The following is a 14,331-nucleotide window of genomic DNA, read 5'->3' on the forward strand; positions in this document are numbered from 1 at the left end:
TGTCTAACAGTAGAAGACACTTGTGTCATTGAAAATGAATTTCATGTATTGTTAATTGTTCTAAGTTTTACGAAGAACGTAATATGCACCTTTTTCTTGGTATAGTGAAAACAGAGAAAAAATCGACTTAATAAATCTGATAAAAACGAAAAATGAAGAAAATTGCATTATTCATATCTTAATTCGAAAAATATAAACATATAACTAATCACAACTTATGCATTTATAATTTGACATGTCTGTATATTGTATTTTGAGCCGGTGGCCTTTAATTACGAAATAAATGGTCTTGTTTTTTCTTGTCTTGTCTTGACTATAGAACAATTCACGGATATATGACTGTGCACAATACTTTATGGAGATGATAACCTTGCCCTTAGAAATAATTTAACTGTGTTTGATGCAGTCCATAGTTTCATCGAAGGCTCAGGAAAGTTCAGAATGGTATAACTATCGGTTCTCTATATAAAATAATTTATTTGTTTCTAATTACATCAACAGTTTTTGTAAATACACTGTTTCAGCATATTTAAACAACCTTTATTCCAATTAGACTCACATTTGCTTCACCTCGAATCAGTTTTAATTGTTTTATATTTAAAAATCCAATTACCGTCACTATGTTTGTTAATATATTACTGAGGAAAGGAACTCTACGAGCTTAACTTACGTTCCATCACATATTAACTTACATATGATTACGCGATGGAAAATATCGTGTTAACTTTTACTGGTACTATCGACTTAGAACCACAGTACATGAAATAAAAATGCCATGGCATGAAATCTTCGCAAGTTTAACAAATAAAAACTGATATTAAAAATTGCATGCAATAAAGCATCCTATTTCGAACAATAGCAATAGTCAATATTACATGTTACATATTGTCTTTGTCATATAAATGTTTATTGGTCAATAACAGGAACACATACACGCTGACACAAATAAGGGGAAAGAAAAGTACATTCCGATTGATTTTCAAAACAGTTACTTTTTTATGTGACGTTTGCTATTGATAAACATTAAATCTTCGGACGACTTAATGTTCAAACCCCGATTACTTTGCCATGACCCGTTCGTTTATACACGGCACATTGGCCTCAAAGGTTACTGGTCAACTTCTCCCATATACAATAGCTTCTTCTGTAACGAGGCTATATAATATTTATAAATTCGTGTCTAATTATCCACAATAGTTATTCACGTGATTCGTAATGTCAACTTCCCATATATAAGTAGCGATTTTTGTACATTAAAACATGCGTATATAAAGGTTATTCTATTGGCTTTTCATTATAATGTAAACGATAAACTTTTTTTTCAAGATCATGTAAAAGTGACCCATCTCGTACACAGACATATAGAAAACACGTACTGCAAAGATTGGGGTTCAAAGTTTTACGGTATAACCTTTCTTTTTTTGCATAACCAGTTGAACTCAGAAATAAAACCTCCTTGCATGAGAGATCAATCGCCGATGCATTTTCTGTCCAATGGCTCAATTTAAAAACATTACGTTCTCGAATATACTGGAAGTTATTACTAGATTTGGACCTCCATGCATATTCCATAATATGCATGACGGGCACACTTATCCTTCTTAGATCTCTAACATATTTCTCCGCAATTCATCAAAGTCCGACTCAGATTATTAATATAAATTTTATGCAAGTACAACTACAAACCACACATATGATCACGATGCGAATGATGTTATGTAAAGAACCTTAGCGCTCTTCCTGTGGTATGAACTGATTTAATCAACCAGTATCTGTATCATGATTTAATTATTCACTAATATGTGAAAATAATTACCTCTGAAGTCGTGCAATAACGACCGACACGACAAAAAGCCATTGGTATGGTTAACTTAATTAACTCTGAATGACTTGAATGTGTTTATATCATTGAAGCAGAAAAGGTTACCGTAAATGTGGACAATTTAAACCCATATATGATGTCACAATCTAACGTTGTGCTCACATTTATGCACTAAACAGTTTTAAATAGGGTATAAAATACAATGATAGGAATATAGTGACAATAGTTCAAACTTAAATGATTTATGTATAACTCATCATTTCATCAAATATTTTCAAAACGGAAATGCGTCCTATGCCGTGTACGGCCAGCTTAGCTCGGGTTCGTAGCTACGTTGTCCGCTATACATTCACAAAGGTTTCGTGGTCTCATCATAACGAATGTTGTATTTTATTGTACAGTTCGCGGATACGCTGGAAATCCTAGGAAAAATATGCATTTCTTTCGTTTTCCACGTACAATGTTATCTTTATACAGGCCTTCATTAGAAAAACTCCAGAATCGTAGTATTGACAACATTTGATCAGCTAACAACCTTTGAACGAGACTATTAGTTTATTGTTACCATCAATAAATCAATGAGACATCATTAAATTAGAAAGACTTTAGCCTATCGTTTATTGTTTTTCATGAAAAAATCGAAGATCGTATAAGCTTTATACGACCTTTAATATTTATAAGATCCTACATGTACATAGTCTTAACGACATCTTTTTTTTTTTGGAATGCGATATCAACGCTGATCACTTTCTTGCTGATATGGCTGGAAAGTGAGCAGCATTTTAAAAAATAATACAAGTTATAAAGGGTTTAAAACGAAGAAAAAAATACCTGTCTCGGCATGGACTTCGCCATCTTTTTTTGTCACGTGATTACCCTATCTGAGTGTAGGTGACTTAAAAAATCTCAAGTTCGACCAAAAAAGTAATGTCAGTTGTACTAAAACATTAGAATAACTAGGTAGTTTTTATTATTTTGTTCCTTTTAATATTCTGTTTCAATTGTTTTTATTTATTTAAAGTTATAAAGTGAATATGGTCGAATGAAGCAAAAAGCATGGCAAACTTTATCAGAGGAGGTAATCAAGTGGAAGTCAAGATAGCGACGCCGTTGCAGAGACACTTATTTTTAACAAATAGAGGTGGTAAGACAAATGGAGACGAACAACTATTTTAAATGCCTTTATCTAAATGCAAAATGATACGGACTTTATATTAATCAGTGCCAGGAAAAGCTGAAAGAATGTTAAAAACAAAACCATATCAAAATGTATTTATTTCCTAACCTTTATAACAAAATATTACTAGACTACTAGTGGTTATGCGCATACTATTGTTTCGCGATATCGTATATGGTGAAGACAATAGATTACAGACCTCGTTTTGAAAAGAAAAATATGTGCGTGTCTAAGAATGCCAAGCCGACACATAATTACCGCATTCGATTTCTTGACATAACAAGCAGGATACTTTCTCTGTTATTATTTAGTTAATATACATACAGAAATATAGAAACATCCACGGCAAGCTATTTAACGCATAAGACTTTTACGAGGACGACGAGATTAGCCTCTTGAAACTCTTGACGACACGAATCTCTACGTTTAAGGACTAGGATCGGACCAATTATCTTGTTCAAACTATAAATCTATTACAATTTCAGATATCGAGATAAAACGTCAAAGATTTACTGAGACGAGTTTGTGCTAGTGAAGCGTGCAATAACTATAATTTTCTCCAATTATATCTCTTCTGCAGAACCAAATATTATAGTATAATTTTACTGTGTGGATCATATCTCACAATTAATTTAAAGGGATCTTTTCACGCTTTGGTAAATTGACAAAATTGAAAAAAGTTGTTTCAGATTCGCAAATTTTCGTTTTAGTAATGATATTTGTGAGGAAACAGTAATACTGAACATTTACCATGGTCTAATAAAGCCATTATATGCATCTTTTGACGATTTTAAAACTTAAAAATTATAAAGCGTTGCAACGCGAAACGATTGAATAATTTGGAGAGTTCTGTTTTTGTCGTTAAAGTTTGTGAAACTACGAAGATTGCGTATATAAGGTATAAAATACGTCATGTATGTGTACTCGGCGGAATAGCTCAGTAGGCTAAAGCGTGTTTACTTCAGCACTCTGGCAGGACTCCAGGGGTCACTGGTTCGAAACCTGCTCCGAGCAATGTTCTTTTCCTTTTTTTAATTTTATTCTTGATTTTTTACTGAAGCCTTTACGATCCAATGTTTACATTTATCAATATAAAGCATTTAATGAATGAATTAAAAAATGCCAAAATCTGTGAAAAGGCCCCTTTAAGGAACATTTTTACTGTGTATTTTTCGTGTTTTTTTTACAATAAGGATTTCTTGTATAAAATGTAAAATATTACACGTCAGTTGTTCAAGTCCAGGTGGGATAAACGAGTATCTTTCTTAATTTCTTGTCTAGTATTATAGTTTCGATTTTAACATTTATCAATTTAAAGCATTTAAAGACCAACTTCAAAAATCTAAAATCCTGTAACAAGTCCCATTAGATTCCGATGAAACGTTATATGATGACATGAACCTTTAGGAGGAAGAGACGAGTACAAGAACTATAAGTCTTTCTATGATATTTTTAAATTATTCGTTTTGTTCATTTTCTTAATATTTTTAGCAAAACATAATCGTACATATTAGGGATAATTGAATGCATGCAAATTAAGTTCCAACATCAATTGCGGTCACACACTGTATTGTCAATGGATATAACAGTTTGCAATCACGCCACTTAATATTTTGCTGAAGGTAAGATAAACCCCAGCCAACGGTGACGATTGGTATAAGACAATTGGACTTATTTGACTGTCTGCCGTAGGTTTACCGAGTTAATCACGAAAACCTTGAGATTACATTTAACGAGTATTACCTGACTTTCAGAAAGGGCGATGCGATTGTAACCAAAACTTCTTTTGTACAGTGCGACTTACCTGACTTTCCTCAACAGGTATGGCGAGTTCGAGTCATTCGAGACGGGACTGAGACGCGGAGAGGCCGTTGACTGGTGGAGACTTTGTTGGGAACCATGGAAACTGATCCCGTCAGTCTTTAACGAGGCCTGTGAACCTTGCCAATCTGCACTTAGTTCAGAACTAGATGGATATTCCCTTTCCATGTTCACCAACAAATATGTTATATTCAAAGTTTATAAAAAAATATATACGTTTATTTATATTACTATATCTTTCTCGCTTACAGTACCAATTTGAAGTACCGATATATGGTCATGTGATTACGTTTATCTCCTTCACACACAAACTAATTCGATATAAGCACTACTGGATAAAAACGCTTAACACTTTGCAATGCCTTAAATCGGAACAAACGTATTGCCAAATTCTCATTATTTTGATTATTCCCCAATACGCAAATCTTTAGCGACAAAATCTGTTTTTATGTCCTGCTATATTCCTCATTATCTGCTTCCCCCACAATCAATGTCTCACGGAATGGCTGAGTTTGCGTCTAAATTCCACACCGACAGCGCTCAATTTATACAGTCCGTGCTGTGACAGTTAAAAAGAGCTGACATTATTGACGCAATCGGAGAGACACTGCTCCTCGCCCGTGTGAATACGAATCAAGGATAGCTTACTGGTCGCAAAATAAGTCGATGGTAAATCTCAATAGATGATGCAATTGTGAGAAAATGACGGCAATTTAAGTTATGATTGACAATGCAGTGCGGAACAAATAAAATGTTCTACACTTTGAACGTATTGACACTGTTTCGAGAATATCACAAAACTAAAGCATCTTTCATGCTGATTCTAAAGTCACAGTGAATTCGCATAAAAATATATTTCGTGAAATATTTTATGTATATTGACTACATAATCATTTAGAAAAAAGCAGGCGTACTTTTGTAAAGCAGTTCACGAAATGATAAAAATGATCGAATCATTTGCGCTCTCTCGCCCGTGATAATGGAATAGACAATGTCCCATATTTTAAAACAATGTGCTGTAATCACACTTTTTGTAATGTATGAATTTATTATTAGTGCAGTTTTAAAAAGACTATTGCCAAGCAATATATGCCCCTACCGGCTCCACTTTTGTAAAAAATTCCACAATGTCAGATTTTTGTTGTTTTGTTTATATTTGTTGCCATAGCAACCAGAGTTTTTGACATAGGAGAAAAATGAAATGACGTGCATAATGTACATATTGCCATCTATCCATGTTTCAAGTTTAATGAACAAAATATTAAGAACTGTTAAAGTTATCGAAGGATCCAGAAAAACACACCATTTTCAGCAGTATTTCTAGTCTATTTGTTGCCATAGCAACCAGAATTTTTGACGTATGAACAAAATGAAATGACGTGCATCATGTTCATATTGCCAACTATCCATGTTTCAAGTTTCATGAAAAATATAAAGAAATTTTAAAGTTATCGCAGGATCCAGAAAAACACACCATTTTCAGCAGTATTTCTAGTCTATTTGTTGCCATAGCAACCAGAATTTTTGACGTAGGAACAAAATGAAATGACGTGTATAATGTCCATATTGCTATCTATCTATGTTTCAAGTTTCATGAAAAAATATGATGAACTTTAAAAGTTATCGCAGGATCCAGAAAAAACACACCATTTTCAGCAATATTTCTAGTCTATTTGTTGCCAAAGCAACCAGAATTTTTGACGTAGGAACAAAATGAAATGACATGCATAATGTCCATATTGCAATCTATCCATGTTTCACGTTTCATGAAAAAATCTTAAGAACTTTTAAAGTTATCGCAGGATCCAGAAAAAAAACACCATTTGCAGCAGTATTTCTAGTTTATTCGTTGCCATAGCAACCAGAATTTTTGACGTATGAACAAAATGAAATGACGTGCATCATGTTCATATTGCCAACTATCCATGTTTCAAGTTTCATGAAAAATATAAAGAAATTTTAAAGTTATCGCAGGATCCAGAAAAAAAACACCATTTTCAGCAGTATTTCTAGTCTATTTGTTGCCATAGCAACCAGAATTTTTGACGAAGGAACAAAATGAAATGACTTGTATAATGCCCATATTGCTATCAATCCATGTTTCAAGTTTCATGAAAAAATATGATGAACTTTAAAAGTTATCGCAGGATCCAGAAAAAACACACCATTTTCAGCAATATTTCTAGTCTATTTGTTGCCAAAGCAACCAGAATATTTGACGTAGGAACAAAATGAAATGACATGCATAATGTCCATATTGCCATCTATCCATGTTTCACGTTTCATGAAAAAATATTAAGAACTTTTAAAGTTATCGCAGGATCCAGAAAAAAAACACACCATTTGCGTCAGTATTTCTAGTTTATTCGTTGCCATAGCAACCAGAATTTTTGACGAAGGAACAAAATAAATGACCTGCATTATGTCCATATTGCCATCTATCCATGTTTCAAGTTTCATGAAAAATATAAAGAACTTTTAAAGTTATCGCAGGATCCAGAAAAGTGTGTCGGACGGACAGACAGACAGCACAAACCATAAGTCCCATACCGGTTTCACCGGAGGGGACTTACAAACCTGACGTTTATTTGAATATTGTGAAAAAAAGATAATATTAATATAACGGCGAAAAGCATAGCTTAAGTCGTATATTGCCGCTTGAAATGTGTACCAGGAAATACAAGCTTAATTTTACTGCCGAGCCAATAGGCATATTTTGTTATTTCTAACACGACGATCGAACATGTAAAGGCTTCCCTTATCTCCCAGGATGGAACTGTTTGATTACCTCTGACACTAGCCCATCTTCCTTGGCAAACCTCGTTATCTGGCGAACTGCTTTCAAAAGTTATTATTCAAATTAGCTGTGAAACATATACGTTTCCATGAATGTTTATTTCCTTGTGAAAGTTTCTGGATAAATTGGATTTGGCTGGATTATTTTCATATAAGACATATTTAATCACTGATAATACTGACAGATATACATGGTGATACTTATCAGATTTCGATGATTTCTCGTAATCTCTATAATCCTTGGTAAATACATGTATTTTATGTGTGATATAACTACATGTTGTTATGAACTTACTTTAGTAGCCTAACCGAGTGTCAGATATTGCTGTGACATATTTATGATTTGGCTGAAAATTAATTAAAACGGTGTTCTTTACGAGGCAATTTACTGATTGTAATCACGTAATGAAACATTTTTAACAATATAAATGTTGATAAATAGTGTAAATTATTTTCTGACGTCATTGTATATTTATTCAGACATTTGCGACGGACGGAAACCGTTTCCCGTTGGAAGTGTTAAGTGTCTTCCTTATGATGCTATCAGTATAGGATATTATTATCGCGATAAAGCATACTTACATAGTCAAGCCAAAAACATACTTAACACCTGTTGGAGGTACAGGTTTAAAAGACGATACGCTAACTACAAAAAGATTCTATTGAAAATGTTGATTCTCGCTAAGCATATGGCCGAGCGGACCTGTTGTTATAAAATGATTGGACAGTATTTTATTTGGTTAGCGTCATCAAACAACATTTTAACTGCATGCATGCAAAATGTCAAACCGATTCTGAATAAACCATGGCGCGTTTTATGAACTCTTACGGTCTATTCCTTTCGCTTAATAAATAATGCGGTACATTTTATTTATACTTCTAAGCAGTTAAGGATAGTGTAGATGAAATAAGATATGTACCATAAGTTAAGGCAATACCTAACATTCTCAACTGCATCATGGTCATGGCATTTTTTTTAAAAACGTTGATGCCTTTGCATTGATGCTTTACATTTTAATTTGTTCGGTAGAACTCAAATATTTTTCTAGTTTTCAATCTATGACACATCATAGAAACCTTCGTTGCGCAAAGTTTGTATTTTACTTCTGCTGGTTTGCCCCTTTAAAAACTAATTTCTATGTAGATATTGTATTTGTTCTTGTTTTCCGAAGAATAATTATAACACGTGTATACTTATATTTTCTTAATTTAACTATTTACATCTTGTATCGTATCATCAACGCATATGTTATGCATGTATGTATAAATATATGCCAAATAATTATTGCTTTATCAGTATTTGTTTTCATTTCAGTGCATTTAGAATATAAATGATTCATACAAAATGTGGGAAAATATTGAATTTAGAATGTCTGAGAATCGTTAAGTGTTTGGTAAATTGTTCCCAAACTTTGATTTTAAATGCAAAATACAAAATCGTTATAAAGTATGCGGACAATGATAAGCAAAACGGCGTATCACGGTCTAATGTCTTATCATCTAAAAATTGCTGTCTCGAAAATCTTCCTAAAATGAATGGCGAGCCCGTTGTGATGAATAATGATGGTAGCCACCCTCACAAAGAATTATGTTCGTGTGTGCTACACATGTGGAATATACATTTTACTATGCCCTCTCAGTGGAATTCAGAAATGGTCCATATGTCTGTATCAATAATATATGCATTCACCTACAAGTGACTTCGACCAATTCACACTTTTTGGTAATAAGGAGACACAATACACTTCAGTTCCCATTGGTGATTTAATTTGCGCTTGGATATTTTTTTCTGTATCCGAATTGTAAGACATTCAGATTCGCTATGCATAAAACTTATTTATGGCCATAAAGTGTCATCCTAAATGCTAATTGACGGTCAAATAGGATTTTATGCAAATGTCGTCATTTTTCAAAAGGCATACACCCCTTGGCATTAACAGAACGTGAAATCGTCCACTGTGTGAAACACTCAGCTCTCCCAAAAATGAATGAATGAAGACAGTTACTTACGAATTTTCGCATAAAATACAAATTGTTGTATATCCTACTAGCAAATAATGATCTCTGGGATATATTTATGATTTGAAGTAAACATTCCACACAAAAAATCGTTAATAAAAACAAATTGCTATTCATAAGTTTTATTGATTATTCGAAATTGAAATTTCAGTATTCAAAATTGCACAAATTATACTTTACACATTCACAAATAGATAATGTTAACTTTGTTTTCACACAATTTGAAAGACGTGTTGAAAAACAACTCGTGTCTTTCATCTTTTTATATGTTTCTGTTCTGTGTCGTATCTACTGTTCGAATGTACGAAAAAGCTATTGTAAAGGTTATCGGAAATTACGAAAACGTTTACATTTACAATATTATTATACATTACATGTTGAAATGATTGTCATCTTAATGTTTCTATGTGTAAGGAGTTTAGAGTGACACCAAAATTTGAAAAATTAACGATTGCGGATTTAGGTACTAAAACATTTCGCATTGTTCAATTCATTTTTTTTTGTTATTAATGATCTTAAAGTCTTGATATAGCAACAACTAATTTGGACTAAGAATGTTTACTTATGTCTGTAAAAAAGTTTTTCATACCGTTTAATGAATATTATTGAAGTGTCATCAAATAATGTTATACTATGTGTATATGCGTTATCAGCAATGAATTGAAGTGTTTTGTTTGGAAATTAATTTATGTTAGATTATCTGACCAAAGACAACATACTGTACAAATGGAAAGGGAACAAATAACCAAATACTAATAATGAATTAGTTGAACATGCTAATCGACATATGGAATTTCTAGCAGTAGCCATATAAAGTATAGGCTAACATAAGTGACATAGTTCTATCTTTCGTGATTATGCACAAAACGTTGTTTTCGTGGCACAGTTCATGTATAGGGACGGAAGTTGAATGGCAGTTCAGTGAACGCGTTATCTAGGATGACAAGAATTAGAAGTGAAATGAACTGTCACACGTTAATTTATCATTCCGAAATACATGTGAAACCTAGCAAAACCTCGGATAGAAGATATCAACATATGTAAATTACGAACCAATTGTAGTTTGTAGTGTTTTATTATCGTGCTGTATGAAAAGGGGGTTAAATGCATGTGCGTAAAGTGTCGTCCCATATTAGCCTGTGCAGTCCACACAGGCTAATCAGAGACAACATTTTCCGCTTTTATGATATTGTTCATTTAAAGAGAGTCTTTTTCAGTAAAAATCCAGTTTAGGCGGAAAGTGTCGTCTCTGATTAGCCTGTGACGACACGTAATGCGCATGCAGCATTAAACCCCCTATTCACAGAGCGAAGCTCAGATATATTTTAAATAGTCCTGGATACATGCTCACTGCTCATTAGGTCGAAATCTTCTGGTAATGATTTGTTTAATGGTCAATTTCAACCATGCGCATATATCGCCATGCCAATAGCTGTCTAAACACCAAACGAATACCTAGGTGCACCAAAAAGTAATGCTTTAAAGATCATAATAACGTAGGTGGGTATAAGAATGAATAGTTTAATTGGTAACAACATTTCTAGATCAATACATATGCATATGTTAAATATTTATGTGTACACGATTCTAATATAATTTTTTGAATAGTTGTTTTGTTTAATTTAAGTAACAAATCTTAATTAAGTTGTCCAAAGGGAATACTTGAAACTATATTTAATATAATGTATCAGAGGGTGTATGTCTGGTGCAAAATTGATCATTAATTATTGTTACTGGGTAGACGACATTAACTAAACAAAATCAAATATCCGTTTGATATCTGTCTTTACCGTTGCCATTTATTTCTATTGAGTCATCCTTGAATAATTAGATGTTCGTATATGCAAAACTGTTTGTGTTCCGTAAGTTCTTACTGTTTATTTTCTTGTTTAGGTGATTCTGTTATGAACATGACGCAATCTTTTAAGATTGAGATTTAATTGAATGAACAAATTAATAGTATTTTGTTGTAAATTGAATCAAGTATCCTTTAAAGGGTTTGCTATACATATATACCAAAACGATTATTGATGGTATGCTCTTGCTTTCATGAGAATGTAAATGTAAGAAAAGATTTTTGTAGTAAATCAGTTTTTGAAGAACAATCAAATTGCTTGGCGCTCGATGCTTTTTATTGTTATACTTTGAATGGTGCAGAGAAAAATCAATTCATTTAACACACATAAAATAACAAGTATTTTGTCAAACTAATTGAGCCTTTTTATGCGACGATGTGCATACAATGCACAGGTCTTCAAGTATATCATTCGTGCTTGGAATGCATGTATTTATGTATATTGCATAGCAGAAAAAAGTTAAGCAAACATATTAAAACAATAATAATGCAGATCTAAGTATCTGATTTATGCACGAATTGTTCATAGAGTTTGTGTATGGCATGAATCTAAACAATTAGAGACAAAAAAAAGATTTCAGACAATTCGAAAATAGCTTCGGAATGAACAGCATGCCATGGATCAGTCTTATTTGAGCTCAAAGTTGGGTTTTATCGTGCTCTAAGAACCGTCGATTCAATAAATGCCCTCATGATATCTAAAGCCTATTAAAGTTTCTCAGATATTAGGTCAAGATGTCTGAACCAATCAAAAATCGATTGCAAACGTTACGCACAAACAATGCAACATGATTGATTATTTCAACTCTATCTTTCTGCCTTGTGCCTTCATAAGTGATGGGCTGTTTGCGTTGTTTTTTCAAATCAATGATGTTTGTTTCATTATGCTAACAGTAATAAGCTGTGCAAACACATGGGAGGACTACGGTGCATAATACATTTGCAGGTGTTGGAAGGTCTTCTTGACGCCTGTCGTTCATGGGCTTGTCATTTGTTAATCATCCTCATGTTGCAAACAACTAGTTGTAACCTCATTCGCTATAAGACTTTTGCGTGACAGACCAAATGAACTAATTGCAAGATTTTGGTTTTGTTACGGATCGCCATTTGTATTATGAATTTGGTATATATATATATATATATATATATATATATATGTTTGGCACACCATACCATTATAATGTGTATCAATCGTAAACATGAATCGAATAACACAGTTGCAGTTAACTTCGTGGAGTTAAACCACTTCTGAAATGTACATAGTAAAATGCGTATTAATAAAATTTGCCACTTAGGTTTTGTGTGTATTAACCGCTTTGGAAAGTATTTCGCATTTGATAAGTTAACGGATATCATCTCTAAGGATTCACAGGACTTGTTGTGAGCTTTCCAAAAGGACAACTTTAATCAGGATAAATCAGGATAAAAAAGTATACACTTCATTCAACGAGCAAAATAACAGTCCTGACTAAGCAGATTAGAATTGTCGGCTTGTTAATGCTTAATTATCAATTAAAATCGGCAAAAAGATAAGACGTTCGAAAATCTGAGTCATCCATAATTTGCTTTTTACGTTACAATACTGGATAATCAAGTGCGCGTAAGGTTTTGTGATCAGAGGTCTCGGGATGAAATCCCCGGAAAGGCAAAACATGAATTTAACTTGTGTTGTTGTTAAAAAAGATTAGAATATTCTAAATGTTAAATATAATGTTGTGTGCTATTAATAGATTAAATGACATAAATGCGAAAATCTGTAAACCAATACCTTTAAGCTCAAAATGTATACATGTGTACTTATGTCGAAATTTAACGTAGTTTTCGATGAATCATAGATATGAAAAAGGGAGAAAACTGTTATTTTTACTGTATTAGCTTTCTTACGGATTACATCCCTTATGTCGTATAACAAACTAAGATACGAGCAAGATCAACTTACATATAATTGCAAACGTAGGCATACGAAGATAAATTAATATTTTTTTGCAAAACAAATATGAGTTTTTGCAGTTATAATTTTGTAATTGAGACACAACATTACCTAGAAAGTTGTGTACATATGTGTTGATCATATGGTAAAGCTATATCGTAGACAGAAAAAAATGAAGAAAATGTGTGTAAAATAAAAAACTTTCAAACCGCTTTCAAATCGATCATAAGGGTAATCCAGGTATTACAAATTCTTTATAAAAAACAGTATACTATTAAATTAAAATACTGTTCTCGTCAGCCCTTCGCCAAAAACATACTATATAAAACACAATAGTAATCAACGTTGAGTTGATATTTTATATCTTTTATATTGTGTTAATATGGTGCATTATTAGTATCTACAAGTATAATGTTATACAAAGTGTGAAATCTCGTGCCAATAAAGCAGTTGGAATCCAGGAAAATGTAAAGAAATTATAAGGCGAAAATCAAAATTGTCCATTAACAAATGCAGATCAAGATTCCAACATAAGTGTTTATTTCAAGCAGTTCGGTTTTGATGTCAGCGAAGTCCCGTATTATGGGCCAGGTAATATTTTGTCCGTTTTTTACCAAACCGTGTTATATGAATCGCCTGAATATCAGTAAATGCCTCGTTTGGGGAAAATTGGCTTAATTCCTGTTCGCAAAGTGCCGTTCCAGATCAGCATGCGAAGTCCCTATACATATGCCACAAGCCAATGAGGGACGACACTTTCCGATTGTGTGATATTTTCGTTTAAAATAGGTTTCTTCTAAAAGAACAGATAGTCGTCCGTGATTGGCCTGTGCCATCTGTATATGCTAATCAGGTTTGACATTGAGTCGCGTTCTGAGAAAACTAGGCATATTGCATATGCGTGAAATGTC

General features: G+C 33.0%; 1 protein-coding gene across 1 annotated transcript in view; it reads right to left on the reverse strand.

The window, feature by feature from the left end:
* Positions 1–5,428, reverse strand: part of LOC127866420 (caspase-3-like) — a 101,583-nt gene extending 96,155 nt beyond the window's left edge. The window contains exon 1 of the mRNA XM_052406929.1: positions 4,804–5,428. Within this exon, the coding sequence (XP_052262889.1) occupies positions 4,804–4,988 (185 nt within the window). The 5' untranslated portion in view covers positions 4,989–5,428. The remainder of the gene's footprint in view (positions 1–4,803) is intronic.
* Positions 5,429–14,331: the final 8,903 nt, after the last annotated feature.

This window comes from Dreissena polymorpha, chromosome 2, assembly GCF_020536995.1.
Source record: "Dreissena polymorpha isolate Duluth1 chromosome 2, UMN_Dpol_1.0, whole genome shotgun sequence".
Lineage (NCBI taxonomy): Eukaryota > Metazoa > Mollusca > Bivalvia > Myida > Dreissenidae > Dreissena > Dreissena polymorpha.